The 25,089-nt window shown below is 42.3% G+C and overlaps 5 protein-coding genes and 1 pseudogene across 7 annotated transcripts in view; all 6 read right to left on the reverse strand.

Moving 5' to 3' along the window:
* Window positions 1–21,014, reverse strand: part of LOC135545774 (protocadherin alpha-C2-like) — a 214,420-nt gene extending 193,406 nt beyond the window's left edge. The window contains exon 1 of one of the 3 annotated variants that reach the window (XM_064973645.1): window positions 18,654–21,014. In XM_064973645.1, coding sequence (XP_064829717.1) covers window positions 18,654–21,014 — 2,361 coding nt within the window. Of the gene's footprint in view, window positions 1–6,342; window positions 8,704–15,714; window positions 18,079–18,653 lie in introns of those variants that run through there. The other 2 variants (XM_064973633.1, XM_064973634.1) reach the window with 2 other exon arrangements.
* On the reverse strand, window positions 127–2,503 carry LOC135545378 (protocadherin alpha-8-like; annotated as a pseudogene).
* On the reverse strand, window positions 2,951–5,768 carry LOC135545379 (protocadherin alpha-7-like). The gene is made up of 2 exons (XM_064972987.1): window positions 3,414–5,768; window positions 2,951–3,031 (listed from the first exon to the last, which is right to left on the reverse strand). Exons 1-2 carry the CDS (start codon window positions 5,766–5,768, stop codon window positions 2,951–2,953), a joined length of 2,436 nt encoding a protein of 811 aa, XP_064829059.1.
* Window positions 9,207–11,645, reverse strand: LOC135545380 (protocadherin alpha-3-like). Its single transcript, XM_064972988.1, has one exon. The coding sequence runs from the start codon at window positions 11,643–11,645 to the stop codon at window positions 9,207–9,209; it is 2,439 nt and encodes an 812-aa protein (XP_064829060.1).
* LOC135545381 (protocadherin alpha-3-like) lies at window positions 12,431–14,987 on the reverse strand. Its single transcript, XM_064972989.1, has one exon. It carries the CDS (start codon window positions 14,816–14,818, stop codon window positions 12,431–12,433), a length of 2,388 nt encoding a protein of 795 aa, XP_064829061.1. The 5' UTR covers window positions 14,819–14,987.
* A 583-nt stretch (window positions 21,015–21,597) lies between the features above and the next one.
* On the reverse strand, window positions 21,598–24,145 carry LOC135544978 (protocadherin alpha-8-like). The gene has a single exon (XM_064972661.1). The coding sequence runs from the start codon at window positions 24,016–24,018 to the stop codon at window positions 21,598–21,600; it is 2,421 nt and encodes an 806-aa protein (XP_064828733.1). The 5' UTR covers window positions 24,019–24,145.
* Window positions 24,146–25,089: the final 944 nt, after the last annotated feature.

Genomic DNA, 25,089 nt, shown 5'->3' on the forward strand with positions numbered 1-25,089 from the left:
AGTCAATTCACATTTTAAATACATACAAATACAATGATAGCGTAGGCAATTCTCCAACTCAAGCATATTATCAGCACTACATGTCAATGGTCAGGTGTAAGAACATTATGAACTATAAATTCGTTTTCATCTCCTTACCTCTCCAGAAGCTTCCTCCTGTGTTCAGGTACCACTAGAGTATTCCCGTTGCTTCCCGGGACTATAGTAGAACCTATACTCATTCTGGGTCCAACTAACATGTACCGTTTGTCTCCGGATCGGTACTGGATGCTGTGGCACAGTGTCCCGTCATAATTCACATCTTGTAAATACTTGGAGGTATCGACTGGGGCTTTGGAGCACTGCATTACAATCAACACGATGATACTGATGATAAAAAGTGCTGAAACTGACCCCAAAGTTATGATCAAATAAAATGTAACGCTGTTCTCCTCCTCGTCTTTTACTGCGCTTTTAACATCAGAAGCTGCAAAAGCCTCTTTGGGCTCCACAACGTTGATAATCACAGTAGCTGTTGCTGAGAGTGAAACGTTCCCATTGTCTTTTACCAGTATGACCAGTTTATGCTCAGCCTCGTCTGTCTCTGTGAATGACCGAAGTGTCCTTATCTGTCCTGTATAACGGTCCAAGGCAAAGAGACTGTGGTCAGTAACTTCCTGCAGGGAAAATAATAACCAGCCGTTATATCCTATATCAGCGTCATAGGCCCTCACTTTAGTCACCAAATGGCCTGCGTTCACATTGCGGGGAATCTCCTCCACACCTTCAGCGGAACCATTAATACTAATTGGATACAAGATCACTGGAGCCTTGTCGTTCTGATCCAGAATGAACACATTCACTGTGACGTTGCTGCTTAGTGACGGAGTTCCAGAGTCTGTAGCTACAACTTGGAATTTGAATGTCTTGAGAGTTTCAAAGTCAAAGCTTTTTAGCGCCAGTATGTTTCCATTTTCAGGATTTATGTTGAGGAACGATGACCATTTATTCTCCTCGACACCGTTTCTCAGAATATGATATGAAATAATAGCGTTTTCATTTATGTCACGATCAGACGCACTCACGCGAAAAAGTGAGGCGCCTGGTTCGTTATTCTCAGTGACATAGAAATTATAGGGGCTCAGTGAAAACTCTGGACTATTATCATTCACATCTGATACTACAACAGTAATAGTCTTTACAGATGACAGGACGGCTGGCCTGCGTCTGTGGCTACTATTGTTAGATCATATTCAGAATGTTTTTCCCTATCCAGGGGTGACATGGTGACTACAGAGTAAATATTATCCTGTAGTGATGGCATTAGTTTGAAAGTTGTGTCTTCCATCACAGTGCAGAGAACTTTCCCGTTGAGACCAGAGTCCAAATCATTAACACTGATTAGCGCGACTGTGGTTCCAGTTCTAGAATCCTCGGCGATTGCTCTTGAAAATGATGTCACCTCAATCTCAGGTGCGTTGTCATTGAGGTCAACTATCCTTATTACTACGCTTTTATCTGAGGTCATTGGTGCAAGTCCTTTATCCGATGCCTGTATGTCGAGTTCGTACTTGTCTTTTTCTTCAAAATCTAGCAGTCCTCTCACAATGATTTCACCTGTTACTGGGTTCAGATCAAAGAGTTTGCGTAATTTACTATTCACGCTATTGCCAAACGAGTACATTACTAAACCGTTTGGCCCCTCGTCCAAATCGGTGGCGTTTACTTGTACAATTGTTGTGCCAACAATAGTATTTTCATTCACCAATACAGAGTAAGCATCTTTTGTATAGACAGGCGGGTTATCATTGATATCCAGTACATCTACAGTTATTCTCATGTCTCCAGATCTTGGAGGTTTTCCTCCATCAATAGCTGTGAGCAGCAATATATGGCTCTTTACAGCCTCTCTGTCCAGTGGTTTCTGTAATATTAATATCGGGATTTTGCCATCATCACCTCGATCTTTAACTTCCAAACGGAAATGATCGTTGTGACTGAGTTTATACTGTTGAACTGAGTATTGTCCACCATCAGTGTCGAGCGCAGCCTGGAGCTGAAATCGCGCCCCTGGTAAGGCTGACTCAAATATCTCTAACCGTTTCTCTTTCTCAGGAAAGCTGGGAGAATGATCGTTAACATCTAACACCTCCACTGAGACATAATGGATCTCAAGCGGGTTCTCCAGAACGGTTTTCATGTTGATCAAACACACGCTGCTCCGTTCACACGCCTCCTCTCGGTCTATTTTTCGGTGTAAATACAAGATGCCGTCATTCTGGTTTACCTGGAAAAGGGGCTCCGTCGAGCCAGACACGATTCGGAATCCCCTCTCCTTCAAAGTGCTCAGATCTATTCCCAAATCCTTAGCTACATTCCCCACGACAGTTCCTTCCTTAAGCTCTTCCGAGATGGAGTATTTTATTTGTGCTGAAGCTCCGCTCCAAAAGAGAACCAAAGCTAACATTACCCAAAGCCTCCGTCGTTGCTCCCACCATGCTCCATGTCCTCTTTGTTCCATTTTTATCAAATATATTTAGTCCAAAAAGAATCCACAGCACGCGACACTGTGCCTATATTATTAACCAAAGCTTACCCATTGCATTCCCAAATAGGAACATAGTTCATTATTCTAAAAAAGCATTTTTAGTTCCGTTCAAGTGAGTATGAAATATCTCCTTGTTGCTTACGACCCTTGTCAGCTAGCTACTGAATGATAAACCAACTAAGGGGAGGATGCAAAAATGTGACGTGAGCGTTGCTTTCAAGAGCGTTATTCTAGTTAAGCACTGACACCATGCGATGCTACCACATATTGATTGCATGGTTGTGTAAAGGACATTGGCTACTCCAGCACCAGAAGCATGTTTGGCACAAACATACAGAGACAGACAATCATAAATATACACTGTGTGGAGGCAAATGAAGGCTAATATTATCTACCAGCAACTGATACAGATTTACAAAAATATCAAATGAAGCATGTCGCTTTATCTGCACGGTATATGTTCTCCTGCAGAGCTGCGAGACATCCGAGCATTTCAGAACCACGCTAATGCACAGCGACACACCACGAGGGCACAACGCTGCGTCCAAAAAACACAGCTCTATGGCAAAACCACTTTGAATTCATTTTAGACTGATTTAGCATGTCCCACACAAACTATTCTAAGTCAAATATATGGTATAAAAAGGACACTTGATGAATTATACAACAGAAATGCAAGACGATTCCCTCCATCCTGTCGTACATTACAAAACTAAAACAAATACACCAGTACACAAACCTAAACAGCAAAGCAAGTTTTTACTAAATGCCCAAGATAACATGATTGTATTGAGACACTCAATACACTGTACAGTTCAGTCTACATGGTTTATGAGGACCATGTACGATGTATGTGACTTGTATAAAAACGTATTAATCTCCTCACCTCTCCAGAAGCATTCCTCCTGTGTTCAGGTACCACTAGAGTATTCCCATTGCTACCCGGGACAATAGTAGAACCTATACTCATTCTGGGTCCAACTAACATGTACCGTTTGTCTCCGGATCGGTACTGGATGCTGTGGCACAGTGTCCCGTCGTAATTCACATCTTGTAAATACTTGGAGGAATCGTCTGGGGCTTTGGAGCACTGCATTACAATCAACACGATGATACTGATGATAAAAAGTGCTGAAACTGACATCAAAGTTATGGTCAAATAGAATGTAACGCTGTTCTCCTCCTCGTCTTTTACTGCGCTTTTAACATCAGAAGCTGCAAAAGCCTCTTTGGGCTCCACAACGTTGATAATCACAGTAGCTGTTGCTGAGAGTGAAACGTTCCCATTGTCTTTCACCAGTATGACCAGTTTATGCTCAGTCTCGTCTGTGTCTGTGAATGACCGAAGTGTCCTTATCTGTCCTGTATAACGGTCCAAGGCAAAGAGACTGTGGTCAGTAACTTCCTGCAGTGAAAATAATAACCAGCCGTTATATCCTATATCAGCGTCATAGGCTCTTACTTTAGTCACCAAATGGCCTGCGTTCACATTGCGGGAAATCTCCTCCACACCTTCAGTGGAACCGTTAGTGCTGACTGGATACAAGATCACTGGAACGTTGTCGTTCTGATCCAGAATGAACACATTCACTGTGACGTTGCTGCTTAGTGACGGAATTCCAGAGTCTGTAGCTACAACTTGGAATTTGAATGTTTTGAGGGTTTCGAAGTCAAAGCTTTTTAACGCGTAAATGTTACCATCATCAGAATTAATATTTAGGTAGGATACAGTAGGAGCGTCGCCATCACTTTTCCAAATGTTATAAGACACACGAGCGTTTTCATCTTGGTCTCTATCTGAGGCGCTCATGGAAAACACAGACGCGTGTGGAACATTGTTTTCCGGTACATAAAAAGTATACTGACTCTGAGAAAACACAGGACTGTTATCATTAACGTCTGAAATATGGACTGTGATGGTTTTGTGGGAAGACAGTGATGGGAGTCCTTTATCTGTAGAAGTTATTGTCACTGTGTACATAGGCTCTGACTCTTTGTCCAATCTGCTTTTAGTAATCAACGAATACATATTTTTCTGAAAAGACGGTTTTAATTCGAAAGGGATGTTGTCTGAGATTGTACATATAACTAATCCGTTTTCACCAGAGTCCATATCAAACACGCTGATAAGAGCTACCGCTGTACCGGGTCGTGCATCCTCGGGGACTTGGCTTGATAGGGACGTCACGTCCATCTCGGGTGCGTTGTCATTGACATCTTTCACGTTAATAACAACACTACAGTGACCAGTCAATGTAACCGGACCTTTGTCAGAGGCCTGCATGTCAATTTCATAAACACTCTGCTCTTCAAAATCTATTAATCCTTTTACAGTGATCTCACCTGTAACATCATCTATCTCGAATAAATCGAACGCTTTGTTTTTAAGACTGTTATCAAAAGTGTATATAACCTGTCCGTTGGCGCCATCATCTATATCCGTGGCGTGTAATCTTAGGACTGAGGCACCTACGGGAGGATTTTCATATAAAGTTACCGTATACACCTGTCTGTCAAAGACTGGTGCGTTGTCATTGACATCAATCACATGTATAGTTATATTGACTGTGCCAGATCTTGCGGTCTCACCGCCGTCAAACGCAGTCAAAATCAGTCGAATTTCAGGTTTCTGCTCTCTGTCTAGCGGCTTTTTCAAAATCAGAAAAGGAATTTTATCCTCACCGCGAGTTTTAACATCTAAGTCAAAGTTATCGTTTTGACTGAGAGTGTACTTACGGAGACTATTTGCTCCAAGATCAGGGTCACGCGCAGCGTCAAGAGGAAAGCGCGTTCCTTGGAGCACAGCATTCTCTGCTATCTCTAAGCGTTTCTCCTTTTCTGGAAAAATGGGAGAATGGTCATTTATATCCGTAATTTCAATCTCAACATAATGTATTTCCATTGGATTTTCGGCGACGGTTTTTAGGTTGATTAAACACACAATGTTTTTCTCACACAGCTCCTCCCTGTCGATGTTTCTGTTCACATACAACACACCATTATCTTGGTTTATCTGCAAAAGACCTTCCTTAGAGCCAGATACAATCCGAAACCTTCGCTCCGCCAGTATATCCACACTGAACCCCAAATCCTTTGCTACATCTCCCACATAAGAACCTTCTTTCGACTCCTCCGCGATAGAATAGCGAATTTGACAATAAGCTCCACGGGAGAAGCACAACAAAAATACAAACGACAGCATTGCCCAGTGAGGCGCCTCTCTTCTCTGTCCGTCTATCATTTTGACAAGCCCTGTTATTTTGGAACCATTACAGTCCGCTTCACCCAGAAAATCATGGTGCCAAGTTCATCCACGAAAAAGATTCAAGCAAGTATCCATGCGGATGGTATTCTCCATTCCAGAAAGCAAGTGCCCATTTCACTCGACTCGAATGATTTTTAATGAGGCAACACGACAAAGGGAGGGAGGGATTCAAACTAAATTCACGTTTCTAACACTGAAAAGCAGCGACACCACGCGCATTTGGAGAATGGGCTTCTTGCGCAGCAACTCAAACCGAAACATAAATATGTGACGTGTCAAATAACACTTTGAACTGAAAAGTGTTTCAGAACAATTGTCGTGGACAGTGACCACTTTCAAATGTGGTGTTAACGCCTGATCCTCTGATTTCAAGGACAGACCCTGTGAGAGGTGTAGGTTTGTTAAAACGCCAAAGCCATACTCCGGAAAAAAAACATATGAGACCCACTCAAACAAGACCCCGTAGTTCAATTAAATATATTAACTTTTTTTTAAATGGGACAATAATCTATGCGATTTCTATACAATTACAGAGACATACATGTCTTACCTCTCCAGAAGCTCTCCTCCTGTGTTCGGGTACCACTAGAGTATTCCCATTGCTTCCCGGGACGATAGAAGAACCTATACTCAGTCTGGGTCCAACTAACATGTACCGTTTGTCTCCGGATCGGTACTGGATGCTGTGGCACAGTGTCCCGTCATAATTCACATCTTGTAAATACTTGAAGGAATCGTCTGGGGCTTTGGAGCACTGCATTACAATCAACACGATGATACTGATGATAAAAAGTGCTGAAACTGACATCAAAGTTATGGTCAAATAGAATGTAACGCTGTTCTCCTCCTCGTCTTTTACTGCGCTTTTAACATCAGAAGCTGCAAAAGCCTCTTTGGGCTCCACAACGTTGATAATCACAGTAGCTGTTGCTGAGAGTGAAACGTTCCCATTGTCTTTCACCAGTATGACCAGTTTATGCTCAGCCTCGTCTGTCTCTGTGAATGACCGAAGTGTCCTTATCTGTCCTGTATAACGGTCCAAGGCAAAGAGACTGTGGTCAGTAACTTCCTGCAGTGAAAATAATAACCAGCCGTTATATCCTATATCAGCGTCATAGGCTCTCACTTTAGTCACCAAATGGCCTGCGTTCATACTACGGGGAATCTCCTCCACACCTTCAGCGGAACCATTAGTACTAACTGGATACAAGATCACTGGAGCGTTGTCGTTCTGATCCAGAATGAACACGTTTATTGTGACGTTGCTGCTTAATGACGGAATTCCAGAGTCTGTAGCTACAACTTGGAATTTGAATGTTTTGATGGTTTCAAAGTCAAAGCTTTTTAGAGCGGAAATATGTCCATTGTCAGAATTGATATTCAAGAAAGATGTCATACCATTTTGAGTCCCTTCGCCTCTAACAATGTGATATGAAATGGCTGCATTCTCATTCAAGTCTTTGTCAGTGGCGATTACAGAGAGTATGGATGCACCGGGGGCGTTATTTTCCACTAAGTACAGCTCAAGAGGGTTTTGAGAGAATTCTGGACTGTTATCGTTCACATCTGATATCTGGACGCTCAGAGTTTTGATTGTGGACAGAGGAGGCTGACCACAGTCAGTGGCTGTTATTGTGATGTCATAATGGGACACAAACTCTCTGTCTAATCGTTGTTTGGTCACTAAAGAGTACATACTATCCTGAAATGAAGGTTTTAACTCAAAGGGTACATCTCCTAACAGACTACACAACACTTTTCCATTAATACCGGAGTCTTTATCACTGACACTTATGAGAGAAATAACAGTTCCTGGTTTGGAATCTTCAGAGACCATATTGGAAAGGGATGTTACCTCTATCTCGGGTTTGTTATCATTTACATCAATTATTTTTATGATAACCCCGCATTCGACAGTCCATGGAGGCTGACCTCTGTCTGATGCTTGGACACTTAGTTTGTACACCTCGGTGTCATCAAAGTCTACCTGGGCCTTAACTGTAATTTCACCTGTAACGCTATCCAATTCAAACACGTCATAAACTTTGCTCTTGAGGTTTCTGCCAAGAGAGTATTCAACAACACGGTTTAACCCTTCATCTAGATCAGTAGCATTTACTTTTACAACGATGGTACCAATAGGGGCGTTTTCTTGTAAAGTTACAGAGTATGTGTCTTGACTAAAAACAGGCTTGTTATCATTTACGTCAAGAACAGTAACGGTTATATTTAGAGATCCTGATTTTGGCGGATTCCCTCCATCGATAGCAGTTAAAACCAATGAGTGGTTGATTCTGTTCTCCCTATCTAGAGATTTCTTTAATATTAAAAATGGTATTTTGTCCTCATCGCTATCTTTGATCTCAATGTCGAAAAAAATATTCTGACTTAATTTGTAAAAACGTACAGAGTTTACCCCTATGTCCGGATCACGAGCAGTCGGAATTTGTAAGCGAGTTCCCGGAGGGACGTGTTCTGCTATTTCAAAATGCTGCTCCTTTTCTGTGAACATAGGTGAATGGTCATTGACATCTTTGATTTCTAACTGAACATAATGTATTTCTAGAGGATTCTCAACTACAATCTTCAGGTTCATCAAACACGCGCCAGTGCCTTCACAGAGCTCCTCTCTGTCGATATTCTTATGAACATACAAGATGCCATTGTTCTGATTAACCTGGAAAAGAGCGTCATTAGATCCAGAAACGATACGAAATCGCCTCTCCAACAAACTACTGACGTCAAGACCTAAATCCTTAGCAACATTTCCAACAACGGATCCCTCTGTCACCTCCTCTGGAATAGAGTACCTTATCTGAGCCGAAACCTGCTCCACGAAGCACAGCAGCAAAGAGAAACGCAGAGCAACACACCAGTACTCCCATCTGCGCCTTTGTCCTCCGTCACCCATCGTTAAACAGACAATTAAGCAAAATCCTCAAATAAAAAATGCATTCCTAGTGATCAGATGACCGACTCGTAATGATCCATAGGCCAACTGAATACAATTCTTAAGCACCGGAAAAATAATAAATGTATTATCTGTACACATGAGCACGTCTTGTTCTGATATCCACCGTACTCTATCTATATGTGTGGGGGTGGAAACAGCCCAGAGGGGCAGGGCCTAATCTACCAACAGTCTAATTTATTACACTGACATCCTGTGGTCCGGGATACAGATGCTATACCTTTATAAACAAGGAGATATGGTCTGTTTTCTAGTTGCAATAGCTATGTCGAGGCAGTCAAGGAATATAGAAAATGTGTAAAGGGAACGAGAGACTGAGATGGACTCCAACACATACATACAACAAGTAATCTGTTGATTCAGCACCACCGAGGTGGACAGCGACCGAGTCAGCAGCCTATACTTCATTACGAACACTAAAGACATTCCAATGAACCAGAAAATCAAATCAAATTACCAATACGATACTTTATATACAAAATACTGTAACTGTTGAAATGCTTTGAAATAGCTCTTACCTCTCCAGAAATTCTTCTCCTGTGTTCAGGTACCACTAGAGTATTCCCATTGATGCCCGGGACAATAGTAGAACCTATACTCATTCTGGGTCCAACTAACATGTACCGTTTGTCTCCGGATCGGTACTGGATGCTGTGGCACAGTGTCCCGTCATAATTCACATCTTGTAAATACTTGGAGGAATCGTCTGGGGCTTTGGAGCACTGCATTACAATCAACACGATGATACTGATGATAAAAAGTGCTGAAACTGACATCAAAGTTATGGTCAAATAAAATGTAACGCTGTTCTCCTCCTCGTCTTTTACTGCGCTTTTAACATCAGAAGCTGCAAAAGCCTCTTTGGGCTCCACAACGTTGATAATCACAGTAGCTGTTGTTGAGAGTGAAACGTTCCCATTGTCTTTTACCAGTATGACCAGTTTATGGTCAGTCTCGTCTGTCTCTGTGAATGACCGAAGTGTCCTTATCTGTCCTGTATAACGGTCCAAGTTAAAGAGACTGTGGTCAGTAATTTCCTGCAGTGAAAATAATAACCAGCCGTTATATCCTATATCAGCGTCATATGCTCTCACTTTAGTCACCAAATGGCCTGCGTTCACATTGCGGGGAATCTCCTCCACACCTTCAGTGGAACCATTAGCGCTGACTGGATACAAGATCACTGGAGCGTTGTCGTTCTGATCCAGAATGAACACATTCACTGTGACGTTGCTGCTTAGTGGAGGAGCTCCAGAGTCTGTAGCTACAACTTGGAATTGGAGCGTTTTGAGCGTTTCAAAGTCAAAGCTTTTCAGTGCGGATATAAGTCCATTATCAGAATTGATATTCAGGAAAGGTGCCATATCGTTCTGTGTCCCTTCACCTCTAACAATGTGATATGAAATCGCAGCATTTTCATTTAAGTCTTTATCAGAGGCGCTTACAGAGAATATGGACCCACCAGGGGCGTTATTTTCCACTAAGTACAGCTCAAGAGGGTTTTGGTAGAATTCTGGACTGTTATCGTTCACATCTGATATCTGGACGTTCAGAGTTTTGAATGTGGACAGAGGAGGCTGACCACAGTCAGTGGCTGTTATTGTGATGTCATACAGGGACACAAGTTCTCGATCTAAACGCTGCTTCGTAACTAAAGAGTACGTGTTATCTTGAAATGAAGGTTTCAATTCAAAAGGTACATCTTCTGACAGACTGCAAATGACTTTACCGTTAATGCCGGAGTCTTTGTCAGTTACACTTATGAGAGAAATAACAGTTCCTGGTTTGGAATCTTCAGAGACCATATTGGAAAGGGATGTTACCTCTATCTCGGGTTTGTTATCATTTACGTCAAGTATTTTTATGATAACCCTACATTCTGTCCTCATAGGGGGCTGTCCTTTATCTGATGCCATCACATCAGCTCTGTAAACTTCAGTATCCTCAAAGTCGATATTACCCTTCACTGATATTTCACCGGTATTGGAATCTAAGCTAAAAGTATCATATACTTTTCTTTTTAGGTTTTTCACGAATGAATATATAATTTCAGAATATACACCGTCGTCCAAATCGGTAGCATTGACTTTAGCAACAATTGTTCCAACTGCAACGTTTTCATGTATTGTCACAGAATAAACGTCCTGGCTGAAAATAGGTCTGTTGTCATTATTATCAAGAACAGTGACTGAAATGTTGACATGCCCTGATCTTGGCGGGCTACCGCCATCGATGGCCGTTAAAACTAAAATATGTTTGCTTTCACGTTCCCTATCGAGAGGTTTATGTAGTTTCAAAACAGGAAGTTTTCCTTCTTCTCCAGTGTCCCGCAGCTCCAGATCAAAATATTCAGTATGGCTTAATTTATATAAACGAACAGAATTCATTCCGGAATCTGGATCACGTGCTGCCTGTAACTGGAAACCTGTGCCTGGCAGAGTGGATTCTGCTATTTCCAAATTCTGTTCATTCTCTGAGAAACTGGGTGAATGGTCGTTCACATCACTTATCTCTATCCCTACATAATGTATCTCTAACGGATTCTCAACAACGATTTTCAGGTTTATTAAACAAGCGCTGCTGCCATCACAGAGCTCCTCTCTGTCGACATTCTTATGAACATACAAGACGCCATTGTTCTGATTAACCTGGAAAAGAGCGTCCTTAGATCCAGAAACGATACGAAACCGCCTCTCCAACAAAGTACTGACGTCAAGACCTAAATCCTTAGCAACATTTCCAACAACGGATCCCTCTTTCACCTCCTCTGGAATAGAGTACATTAACTGAGCCGAAACCTGCTCCACGAAGCACAGCAGCAAAGAGAAACGCAGAGCAACACACCAGTACTCCCATCTGCGCCTTTGTCCTCCGTCTCCCATCGTTAAACAATCAAACCCTGTTGTCAATGAGAAATTACAATCCTAATGATCAGATGGCAAAGTCGTAATGATCCATACCGAATCCAATCGTTCAGCAAACCGGGAAAAAAAGTATTTGTCTGAAATAGCACGCCTTGATTTGATGTCCCCAACACTCTCTCTGTATCTACGGGGAACTAAACAGCACAGAGAGGGGCAGGGCCTAGTATAACAGTACCAGAAAGTCTCCTTGTGTTATACTGACACACTGCGGACCGATCTAAAGTTGACCATGAGTACACACGGCTCGAGGACGAAAATACCTTTCTGTATTAGAATCGGCAAATTAACCAGCACTATATTACAGTTACAGGCGTGTGACGATGAAAGGTTTAGTGGGAGTACAATGAAAAGGACAGGGACTAAATTAATGTGGAGGTCTACAGATGTAAAAGACAGGCATGGTACATACACGATTGCAAAGAAAAACAATGATCTTGTAAATCAGCACCACAGGGGGTGGACAGCAATTGCATGAACGAGTTCAGTTCTCCATTACGCACAGAAAAGCCGTTTGTAGACAGGGAAATTACACTCACGTGTCATGTTGGGACCTAGTTTTTGACTAATCAGTCAACGTTTTCAAATATCAGCATATCTCATGCCCATATAAACAAAAAACAATTTCAAGAGATTGACCACTAATTCAACGCCATCAAGATAGATAGTAAGCGGTTAATCTTCAGTCATACATCTCATTACGCACGATAAATACATTCAAATAACCAGCCATATGCTTTCAAAGTTTAATGCTCAAAGACAGTTCTTACCTCTCCAGAAGCATTCCTCCTGTGTTCAGGTACCACTAGAGTATTCCCATTGCTACCCGGGACAATAGTAGAACCTATACTCATTCTGGGTCCAACTAACATGTACCGTTTGTCTCCGGATCGGTACTGGATGCTGTGGCACAGTGTCCCGTCATAATTCACATCTTGTAAATACTTGGAGGAATCGTCTGGGGCTTTGGAGCACTGCATTACAATCAACACGATGATACTGATGATAAAAAGTGTTGAAACTGACATCAAAGTTATGATCAAATAGAATGTAACGCTGTTCTCCTCCTCGTCTTTTACTGCGCTTTTAACATCAGAAGCTGCAAAAGCCTCTTTGGGCTCCACAACGTTGATAATCACAGTAGCTGTTGCTGAGAGTGAAACGTTCCCATTGTCTTTTACCAGTATGACCAGTTTATGCTCAGCCTCGTCTGTCTCTGTGAATGACCGAAGTGTCCTTATCTGTCCTGTATAACGGTCCAAGGCAAAGAGACTGTGGTCAGTAACTTCCTGCAGTGAAAATAATAACCAGCCGTTATATCCTATATCAGCGTCATAGGCTCTCACTTTAGTCACCAAATGGCCTGCGTTCACATTGCGGGGAATCTCCTCCACACCTGCAGCGGAACCATTAGCGCTGACTGGATACAAGATCACTGGAGCGTTGTCGTTCTGATCCAGAATAAACACGTTTATTGTGACGTTGCTGCTTAGTGACGGAGTTCCAGAGTCTGTAGCTACAACTTGGAATTGGAATGTTTTGAGGGTTTCAAAGTCAAAGCTTTTTAGAGCAGAAACGAGTCCATTATCAGAATTGATATTCAGGAAGGATGCAATAACATTTTGTGTCCCTTCCTCTCTAACAATGTGATATGAAATCGCAGCATTTTCATTTAAGTCTTTATCAGAAGCGATTACAGAGAATATGGACCCACCAGGGGCGTTATTTTCCACTAAGTACAGCTCAAGAGGGTTTTGGGAGAATTCTGGGCTGTTATCGTTCACATCTGATATCTGGACGTTCAGAGTGTTGAATGTGGACAGAGGAGGCTGACCACAGTCAATGGCTGTTATAGTGATGTCATAATGGGACACGAGTTCTCTGTCTAAACGGCCCTTTGTGACGACAGAATATACGTTTTCTTTATATGATGACTTTAACTCAAATGGCACGTCTTCAGATATACTAGCAAGCACTTTACCATTAATACCGGAATCTTTATCTGTCACACTGATGAGAGAAATAACAGTTCCTGGTTTAGAAACTTCAGACACCGTCTTAGAGAGGGACGTAACACCAATAGATGGTTTATTGTCATTTACATCAGTTATCTTTATAATAACTCGACAGTCAACAGTCAGTGGAGGTTGGCCTTTATCAGACGCCTCTATATTTAACCTGTACACCTCATTATCCTCGAAATCTACTGGACCTTTAACCCGAATATCTCCAGTAAGGCTATCCAGTTCAAATATGTCATATACTCCACGCTTTAAATTTCTACCAAGTGTATATTCAACTTCTCCATTTGATCCATGGTCTGTATCAGTTGCGTTAACCCTTACTACAATCCTACCGATATCAGCATTTTCCTGTAACGTCACTGAGTAGACGTCTTGGCTACATACAGGTTGATTATCATTTGTATCAAGGACTGTGACAGTGATGTTCAGAGTACCTGTTCCAGGTGGATTCCCTCCATCCAATGCTGTCAATAGTAATACATGTTTGGTCTTCAGTTCCCTATCTAAGGCTTTCTGTAAAACCAAAAAAGGGATTGTATAACCTTCCCCGCTATCTCGCAGCTCTAAATCAAAATGCTCGTTTTGATTTAATTTATAGGTACGTACGGAATTTATACCAGAGTCCAAATCACGCGCAACCTGGAGTTCAAAACGAGCCCCTGGCAGTTTATTCTCAGCTATTTTGATGTGTATATCTTTCTCGGAGAAGCTGGGGGTATGGTCGTTTATGTCGGTTATTTCTACACCTACGTAATGGACTTCTAACGGGTTTTCAACAATGATCTCTAGATCTATCACACATGCAACATTTCCGACACAAAGCTCCTCTCTGTCAATATTCTTATAAACATACAAGACGCCATTGTTCTGATTAACCTGGAAAAGAGCGTGCTTAGATCCAGAAACGATACGAAACCGCCTCTCCAACAAAGTACTGACGTCAAGACCCAAATCCTTAGCAACATTTCCAACAACGGATCCCTCTTTCACCTCCTCTGGAATAGAGTACCTTATCTGAGCCGAAACCTGCTCCACAAAGCACAGCAGCAAAGAGAAACGCAGAGCAACACACCAGTACTCCCATCTGCGCCTTTGTCCTCCGTCTCCCATCGTTAAATATAAAATGAAACACAATCCTCAATGAAAAAATACAATCCTGAAGATCAGATGGCAAACGGGGTTCTATCCACACTTTATCCAATGTTTCATCAGCGAAACAGAACACAATCCTTTATGTCTATCGTCTTGTTCTAACGTCCGCCCCGACCTATGTACGGAACAAAATAACCCGGAGAGGGGCAGGGCCTATTCTACAAAGCACCAGTCAGTCACCTTGTGTTATACTGACACCCAGCGCTCCGAGCTCCTGTTTACCACTGTAGACTGCATTGTTTTGTACATACATTTGCTTGTGACTATTTATATTGATAAAAGCCCCAGTTGCAATGGGTCCATTTTTTTCAGTTAACCTTTATTTAACTAGGCAAATCAGTTACTAACGAATTCTTATTTATTAATGACGGCCTACCCCGGACAACCCCGGACGACGACGGGCCAATTGTGCGCCGCCCTATGGGACTCCCAATCACATCCGGATGTGATACAGCCGGGATTCGAACCAGGATGCAGTGCATTAGAACGCTGCGCCATTCGGGAGCCCTTAAGAATAGCAATGTAAAAAGGTGAGGAAAGGTCGAGGAAGAATATAAATGGTATGGAACAGTAGGCTACTAAGATGATATAGAGGATTGGCCAACACACTTAAAAAAGAAGAGAAGGCAACAACACGCGTTCAACGGAAAACAATGAAAGTACAATTCAGCACCACGAGAGATGACCTCAACCGCACCAGACATTATGCACATAAATGCCGTTTGTAGAAAAAGGAGTGTTGCTGGGGACTGGTTATGACTCGTCAACAATTTTAAGGGATGTATCATCATATTTCCCAAACACCCATATAGGCCAAAAACAAGCACATAAGATTATAAATGTGTAGCGCTTACCTCTCCAGAAGCATTCCTCCTGTGTTCAGGTACCACTAGAGTATTCCCATTGCTACCCGGGACTATAGTAGAACCTATACTCATTCTGGGTCCAACTAACATGTACCGTTTGTCTCCGGATCGGTACTGGATGCTGTGGCACAGTGTCCCGTCGTAATTCACATCTTGTAAATACTTGGAGGAATCGACTGGGGCTTTGGAGCACTGCATTACAATCAACACGATGATACTGATGATAAAAAGTGCTGAAACTGACACCAAAGTTATGATCAAATAAAATGTTACGCTGTTCTCCTCCTCGTCTTTTACTGCGCTTTTAACATCAGAAGCTGCAAAAGCCTCTTTGGGCTCCACAACGTTGATAATCACAGTAGCTGTAGCTGAGAGTGAAACGTTCCCATTGTCTTTCACCAGTATGACCAGTTTATGCTCAGCCTCGTCTGTGTCTGTGAATGACCGAAGTGTCCTTATCTGTCCTGTATAACGGTCCAAGGCAAAGAGACTGTGGTCAGTAACTTCCTGCAGTGAAAATAATAACCAGCCGTTATATCCTATATCAGCGTCATAGGCTCTCACTTTAGTCACCAAATGGCCTGCGTTCACATTGCGGGGAATCTCCTCCACACCTGCAGCGGAACCATTAGCGCTGACTGGATGCAAGATCACTGGAGCGTTGTCGTTCTGATCCAGAATGAACACGTTTATTGTGACGTTGCTGCTTAGTGACGGAGTTCCAGAGTCTGTAGCTACAACTTGGAATTGGAATGTTTTGAGGGTTTCAAAGTCAAAGCTTTTTAGAGCAGAAACGAGTCCATTATCAGAATTGATATTCAGGAAAGATGCAATAACATTTTGTGTCCCTTCACCTCTAACAATGTAATATGAAATTGCTGCATTTTCATTTAAGTCTTTATCAGAGGCGCTTACAGAGAATATGGACCCACCAGGGGCGTTATTTTCCACTAAGTACAGCTCAATAGGGTTTTGGGAGAATTCTGGGCTGTTATCGTTCACATCTGATATCTGGACGCTCAGAGTTTTGAATGTGGACAGAGGAGGCTGACCACAGTCAGTGGCTGTTATAGTGATGTCATAATGGGAGGCGAGTTCTCGATCTAATCGCCCTATTGTGACGACAGAATACGCATTGTCCTGAAATGATGGTTTTAATTCAAATGGTACGTCCTCGGATATTGTTAATAGGACTTTTCCGTTGTTACCGGAGTCTGTATCCGTTACGCTAATGAGAGATATGACTGTTCCAGACTTTGAGTCCTCGGATATCATGTTAGACAGTGACGTCACCTCTATTTCTGGTTTATTGTCGTTTACATCCGTTATCTTGATGACAACTCTACAGTCGACTGATAGTGGGGGTTGTCCGTTGTCAGAGGCTTGCACTGTTAATTTGTAAACCTCATTCTCTTCAAAGTCTACTGGACCTATGACACGAATTTCACCAGTAAGACTGTTCAAATTAAATATGTCATGGACTTTGCGCTTTATGTTTCTACCAAGTGCATATTCAACTTCACCATTTTGACCTTGGTCTGTGTCAGTGGCGTTTATGTTTAAAACGGTTGTTCCAATGGGTGCATTTTCCTGGATAGTAACAGAATATATATCTTTACCACAAACGGGTCGATTGTCATTGACATCAACAACTGTAACCGTAATATTTAGTGTACCTGATCTCGGAGGATTGGCTCCATCTATTGCTGTTAAAATGAATGAGTGGTTTGTGTTTTGTTCTCTATCAATAGCCTTCCTTAAGATTAAAAACGGAACTTTGTCTTCGTCTCCATTATCAATGAATTCCAACTCGAAATGAGGATTACTACTTAATACGTACATGCGCACAGAGTTCAATCCAACATCTGCATCCCGTGCGGTCTGGAGTTCAAAGCGCGTATCAGGAAGGGTATTTTCCGCTATCTCTAAGTGCAGATTATTTTCAGTAAAACTGGGCGAGTGATCATTAACATCCGTTATTTCTACACCAACATAATGAATCTCTAAAGGGTTTTCAACAGCGATTTTCAGGTTTATCAGACAAGCGCCAGTGCCATCACAGAGCTCCTCTCTGTCGATATTCTTATGAACATACAAGACGCCATTGTTCTGATTAACCTGGAAAAGAGCGTCCTTAGATCCAGAAACGATACGAAACCGCCTCTCCACCAAAGTACTGACGCCAAGACCCAAATCCTTAGCAACATTTCCAACAACGGATCCCTCTTTCACCTCCTCTGGAATAGAGTACCTTATCTGAGCCGAAACCTGCTCCACGAAGCACAGCAGCAAAGAGAAACGCAGAGCAACACACCAGTACTCCCACCTGCGCCTTTGTCCTCCGTCTCCCATCGTTAAACAGACAATTATGCACAATCCTCAATGAAAAAAAATATTATCCTAATATTCAGATAGACAAGTCGTTATTATCCATACTGTATCCAATATTTCAGCACCGGAAAAGAATACGGTTCTCTCTGTCCAACATATCAGGGTTTTCGGATTTCTGCTCAGCTCTCTCTAGAACAAACCAAATGAGATAGAAGCAGAACAAAACAGCCCAGAGAGGGGCAAGGCCAATAGTACATAGCACCAAACAGTATCATTGTGCTACACTGGCACCCTGTGGGCTGGGATTCCATCCACAATATATGAGCTCCGAGAGATTACATACCAATAAATATGCATACATTAGATATCAAATAACGAGAAAAAAACAAATTGAGATGGAAGGTGAGCAGATACATAGCAAAATAACAGAAAACGCAGGTATGGTAGTAGTCTAGCATGCTCTCTCCAACTAATTAGGGGAGCTTGAAGTTCAGCACTATGGACAACAACCACTTTGACTACGTACATTAGCCACGGACCAAACATGATCAAAATAAAATACATTATGGAGAGTAAAGGTTAGGGTCATTTCTTACCTCTCCAGAAGCTCTCCTCTTGTGGTCAGGTACCACTAGAGTATTCCCATTGCTGCCCGGGACTATAGTAGAACCTATACTCATTCTGGGTCCAACTAACATGTACCGTTTGTCTCCGGATCGGTACTGGATGCTGTGGCACAGTGTCCCGTCGTAATTCACATCTTGTAAATACTTGGAAGAATCGACTGGGGCTTTGGAGCACTGCATTACAATCAACACGATGATACTGATGATAAAAAGTGCTGAAACTGACATCAAAGTTATGATCAAATAAAATGTAACGCTGTTCTCCTCCTCGTCTTTTACTGCGCTTTTAACATCAGAAGCTGCAAAAGCCGCTTTGGGCTCCACAACGTTGATAATCACAGTAGCTGTTGCTGAGAGTGAAACGTTCCCATTGTCTTTTACCAGTATGACCAGTTTGTGCTCTGTCTCATCTGTCTCTGTGAACGACCGAAGTGTCCTTATCTGTCCTGTATAGCGGTCCAAAGAAAATATACTGTGGTCAGTAATTTCCTGCAGTGAAAATAATAACCAGCCGTTATATCCTATATCAGCGTCATAGGCTCTCACTTTAGTCACCAAATGGCCTGCGTTCACATTGCGGGGAATCTCCTCCACACCTTCAGTGGAACCGTTAGCGCTGACTGGATACAAGATCACTGGAGCGTTGTCGTTCTGATCCAGAATGAACACATTCACTGTGACGTTGCTGCTTAGTGACGGAATTCCAGAGTCTGTAGCTACAACTTGGAATTTAAATGTTTTGAGGGTTTCAAAGTCAAAGCTTTTTAGAGCGGAAATACGTCCGTTGTCAGAATTGATATTCAAGAAAGATGTCATATCATTCTGTGTCCCATCTCCTCTAATTGTGTGATATGAAATAGCAGCATTTTCATTTAAGTCTTTATCAGAAGCGATTACAGAGAATATGGACCCACCAGGGGCGTTATTTTCCACTAAGTACAGCTCAATAGGGTCTTGGTAGAATTCTGGGCTGTTATCGTTCACATCTGATATCTGGACGCTCAGAGTTTTGAATGTGGACAGAGGAGGCTGACCACAGTCAGTGGCTGTTATAGTGATGTCATAATGGGAGACGAGTTCTCGATCTAAACGTCCTTTTGTGACTATAGAATATACGTTTTCTTTATATGATGGCTTCAATTCAAAAGGTATATTCTCCGATATACTTGAAATCACTTTACCATTAATACCAGAGTCTTTATCTGTGACACTGATGAGAGAAATAACAGTTCCTGGTTTGGACTCTTCAGACACTGTATTAGAGAGGGATGTTACATCAATTTCTGGCTCATTGTCATTAATATCGATTATCTTTATGATCACTCTACATTCCACAGTCAGTGGAGGTTGTCCTTTGTCCGAGGCCTGAACATCTAGTTTATACACCTCTGTGTCCTCGAAGTCCACCTCACCTTTAACTCTAATGTCTCCAGTTAGCCTATCCAGCTCAAACATATCATAGACTTTTCTCCTTAAGGTTTTACCCAGGCTGAACTCAACCTCACTATTACTTCCTTCATCTGCATCAGTTGCATTTACTCTAATAACAACTGTACCAACTCCAACGTTTTCTTGTATCCTAACATTATACGTATCCTGACTAAAGACGGGACGGTTATCATTACTATCTAGAACAACAATTGTAACATTTAGCGTGCCTGATCTTTGAGGAATACCTCCATCTATCGCTGTTAGGAGAAGCGTGTAGTTGTGGTTTTGTTCCCTATCTAGCGACTTCTTTAAAACTAAAAACGGTATTTTGTCCTCGTCGCTTTGCCGCACATCGATTTCAAAATTATCGTTAGACGTTATTTTATAGGTATGAACTGAATTCATCCCAACATCCGGATCACGAGCTGCATGTAATTGGAACCGTGTTCCTGGAGGGGTATGCTCAGCTATCTCAAATTTCTGTTCCTTTTCTGGAAAATTAGGTGAATTATCATTCACATCTGTGATTTCTACACCTACATAATGGGCTTCAAGCGGGGTTTCAACGACAATTTCAAGGTCTATCGAGCACACGCCAGTGCCATCACAGAGCTCCTCTCTGTCGATATTCTTATGAACATACAAGACGCCATTGTTCTGATTTAACTGGAAAAGAGCGTCCTTAGATCCAGAAACTATTCGAAACCGCCTCTCCAACAAAGTACTGACGTCAAGACCCAAATCCTTAGCAACATTTCCAACAACGGATCCCTCTTTCACCTCCTCTGGAATAGAGTACCTTATCTGAGCCGAAACCTGCTCCACGAAGCACAGCAGCAAAGAGAAACGCAGAGCAACACACCAGTATTCCCATCTGCGCCTTTGTCCTCCGCCTCCCATCGTTAAACAGCACAATTCTCAATGAAAAAATACAAACCTACTGATCAGATGGCCAACTCGTAAGGATCCATACTGCATCAAATGCTTCAGTACCGAAAAATAATACACCTATTATTTGACTATCTATACACGTCTTGTTCGGATGTCCGCACCAGTCTCTCAATGTGTGAAACAAAACAGCCCAGAGAGGGGTATGGTCTAATCTACAAAGTACCAAACAGTCTCCTTATGTTACACTGACACCATGTGGTCCGGGATACTTGTCCATCCAACAGGCTACGATGAGCTCCGTGTGTGTCGTCTGTATCGAGTCCAGTAAATACGCCGATATCAGTAAAAATACAAATAAAATAACGAGTAAAGATAAAGGGGTATTTAGATAGGGGAGAAAGAGGAACATACTAAATCGAAGGAGTGCACAGTTAAATAACAGATAATAAACCTCAGGCAGTAGCCTAGCCTAGCATGCACTCACCAGCTAACCGAAGAAGTGAGCTTGGAATCCAGCACCATGGACAGCGCCCCCCACAGCGAGTTTGCGTATGGACATTACGCACAGACGACAACTTGCTCGCACACACATTCACTCAAAACATTTCTTTCTCTGATTTAATAGGCAGTAACGGATAAAAACAGTTCTTACCTCTCCTGAAATTCTTCTCCTGTGGTCGGGTACCACTAGAGTATTCCCATTGCTGCCCGGGACTATAGTAGAACCTATACTCATTCTGGGTCCAACTAACATGTACCGTTTGTCTCCGGATCGGTACTGGATGCTGTGGCACAGTGTCCCGTCGTAATTCACATCTTGTAAATACTTGGAGGAATCGACTGGGGCTTTGGAGCACTGCATTACAATCAACACGATGATACTGATGATAAAAAGTGCTGAAACTGACCCCAAAGTTATGATCAAATAAAATGTAACGCTGTTCTCCTCCTCGTCTTTCACTGCGCTTTTAACATCAGAAGCTGCAAAAGCCTCTTTGGGCTCCACAACGTTGATAATCACAGTAGCTGTTGCTGAGAGTGAAACGTTCCCATTGTCTTTTACCAGTATGACCAGTTTATGGTCAGCCTCGTCTGTCTCTGTGAATGACCGAAGTGTCCTTATCTGTCCTGTATAACGGTCCAAGGCAAAGAGACTGTGGTCAGTAACTTCCTGCAGTGAAAATAATAACCAGCCGTTATATCCTATATCAGCGTCATAGGCTCTCACTTTAGTCACCAAATGGCCTGCGTTCACATTGCGGGGAATCTCCTCCACACCTGCAGCGGAACCATTAGCGCTGACTGGATACATGATCACTGGAGCGTTGTCGTTCTGATCCAGGATGAACACGTTCACTGTGACGTTACTGCTTAGTGACGGAGTTCCAGAGTCCTTGGCAATGATGTGAAACTGGAATGTTTTGAGGGTTTCAAAGTCAAAGCTCTTTAGTGCATAAATGTTACCGTTACCTTCATTGATGTTTAGGAAGGATGCCACGCTTTGTCCCGTGCTCCCACGGTCCAGTGAATATGTAATGGCTGCGTTTTCTCCTTGATCAAAATCAGAAGCGCTTACAGAGAAAATAAGCATGCCGGGCTTATTGTTTTCAACTACATAAAATGTGTAAGGGTTTTCAGTGAAAAGAGGATTGTTATCGTTAACATCTACTACCTCCACTTGAATGACTTTAGTTGATGTCAAAGGAGGGGTTCCTAAGTCTTTAGCCGTGATGGTAATATCATACCGAGCCACAGACTCTTTATCAAGGAATTCATTCGTGACTAACGAATAGAAATGCCCATCCGGAGAAGGCTTCAGATCAAACGGTAAATCCTTCGGTAAAGAACAGACTACCTGTCCGTTCACACCCGAGTCCAGGTCGGTCATCCCCATTAACGCTACCACCGTACCGGGAGGTGCGTCCTCAGAGATCCGGCTGGACAGAGAGGTGACGTCAATCTCGGGCCTGTTGTCGTTCACGTCTTCAACTCTGACCAGCACGTTGCAGTGTGTGGAGAGAGACACTGCTCCTGTATCCGCTGCCAGTACCTTCATCTCATACACTTGCTTCTCCTCGAAATCAAGGCCTCCCTTCACTTTTAGCTCTCCTGTTTTACTGTCCAACTCAAAGGGCTCAGCACCAATAGCTCTAAATTTGCCTCGCAATGAGTACTTGACCTCGCCATTTAGACCCTCGTCCGTATCAGAGGCATTCAATTGAATTAAAAATGTCCCCGCAGGTGCGCTTTCCTCTACGGTTACTGTGTATTTCTGCTTGTCACACACTGGTGCATTGTCATTTATATCAGACACAATAACTGTGATATTAAGGGTTTCTGTTTTGGGTGGCTTGCCCCCATCTAACGCTGTTAACAGCAACGTGTGTTGAGAAATTATCTCCCTATCTAATGGTTTTTGTAATACTAGAAATGGGATTTTACCGTCTTCACCAAATTCTTCTGTTTCCACACGAAAATACTGGTTGTGGCTTAAGGTGTAAGACTGCAAAGCATTTAAGCCTACATCTGAGTCGTGTGCTCCCTCCACTTGAAACCGTGTCCCTGCCAATGCGGACTCTAGTATTTCCAAATTATATGTTTCCTCGGGAAATTTAGGGGAATTATCATTTACATCTATTATCTCTACTGTCACTTGGTGCATTTCTAGCGGATTTTCTATCACCGCTTTTAGGTTGATGAAACACGGCGTATTTTTTACGCACAGTTCCTCTCTGTCTACTCTGTGGTTCACTAACAAAGCACCATCTCTCTGGTTAACCTGGAAGAGCTCGTGCTTTGTTCCAGACACAATGCGAAGATTCCGGTCCGCTAGTCTCGAGTTGTCGAATCCCAAGTCTTTAGCTATATTCCCAACTGCCGTTCCAACTTTCAATTCCTCTTGAATGGAGTATCGTATCTGTCCGGAGATTCCTTTCAAATGAAGAAAAAGAAGAGCAAAATAAGGAAATGCCCATCCACCTAACCACCGTCTTTTTCGGGTTTGTATCGCCATTGTATGCTAGAAAAACTAGGCTATAGGCCTAACGCAGCAATGCTCAAATCTGAAAGCACACAAATAAATTCCGTATCAGTGAATCGCACTACAAGTGTTTGTTATTTCTATCGTCTTTCCATTTAGAATAGCGCTCTTTAACGTCCGCCCTGATGCTGCTGTCTCTCTGCAGCTACTGAATGTCTCATCCCTTCAAGAACGGCCCTATTACGCGCCTCTATTACCCGTTTATGATGTAACAGCACCATCATGCGTCTGGGCACCTTGTGGTTCTTAAAAGGAAATCACCTGGCCCTGATGGCCTGTCAGTTGAATTCTATATACAGTTTCGCGAGTTACTAGGAGATCCAATTTTTAATATTTCAAGATTGCGTTAAAAGTGGGGAAATGGTCTCCACTATGAAACAGGGCCTTATTTCATTGATTCCGAAGCCCGATAAAGACCCTTCTCTCATTGACAATTGGAGACCAATTACTTTATTAAATATTGATTACAAATTGATTGCTCTGGTTTATGCCAAAAGATTAAAGAAAATAATAGATACCATTATAAATGAGACTCAAACGAGATTTATGAAGGGCCGTCACATAAATTCTAACATTCGTTTAGTCTTGGACTTTATAGATTATTCAGATGCAATTGACTCAGATGCGGTTGTCTTATTTTTGGACTTCTGTAAAGCCTTTGACATAACTGAACATGAATTTCTCTTTAGGTCTCTTAATTAAACTTTTTGGATTAGGGGGAAAATGTTATCAAAGTACTTCGCATGTTTTACAAAGTTATAAATTGTTCTGTGTTACTAAACCTTAATACTTCCAAAATATTCAGTATCAACAGAAGTGTACGACAGGGATGCCCAATTTCGCCATTTTTATTAATTTTGGTTGTGGAACTTCTATCTCTAGATAATCTGAATGATGCAAATTTGTATGGCTTAACCCATTTTTAACAAAGGAATCAAAATGTCCCAACTGACTGATGATTCTACTCTTTTCTTAAGAGACAAAGACCAGGTCGCCCATGCCCTTAATGCTATAACTGCATTTTCTATTGCATCAGGATTCAAA

This window comes from Oncorhynchus masou, chromosome 9, assembly GCF_036934945.1.
Source record: "Oncorhynchus masou masou isolate Uvic2021 chromosome 9, UVic_Omas_1.1, whole genome shotgun sequence".
NCBI lineage: Eukaryota > Metazoa > Chordata > Actinopteri > Salmoniformes > Salmonidae > Oncorhynchus > Oncorhynchus masou.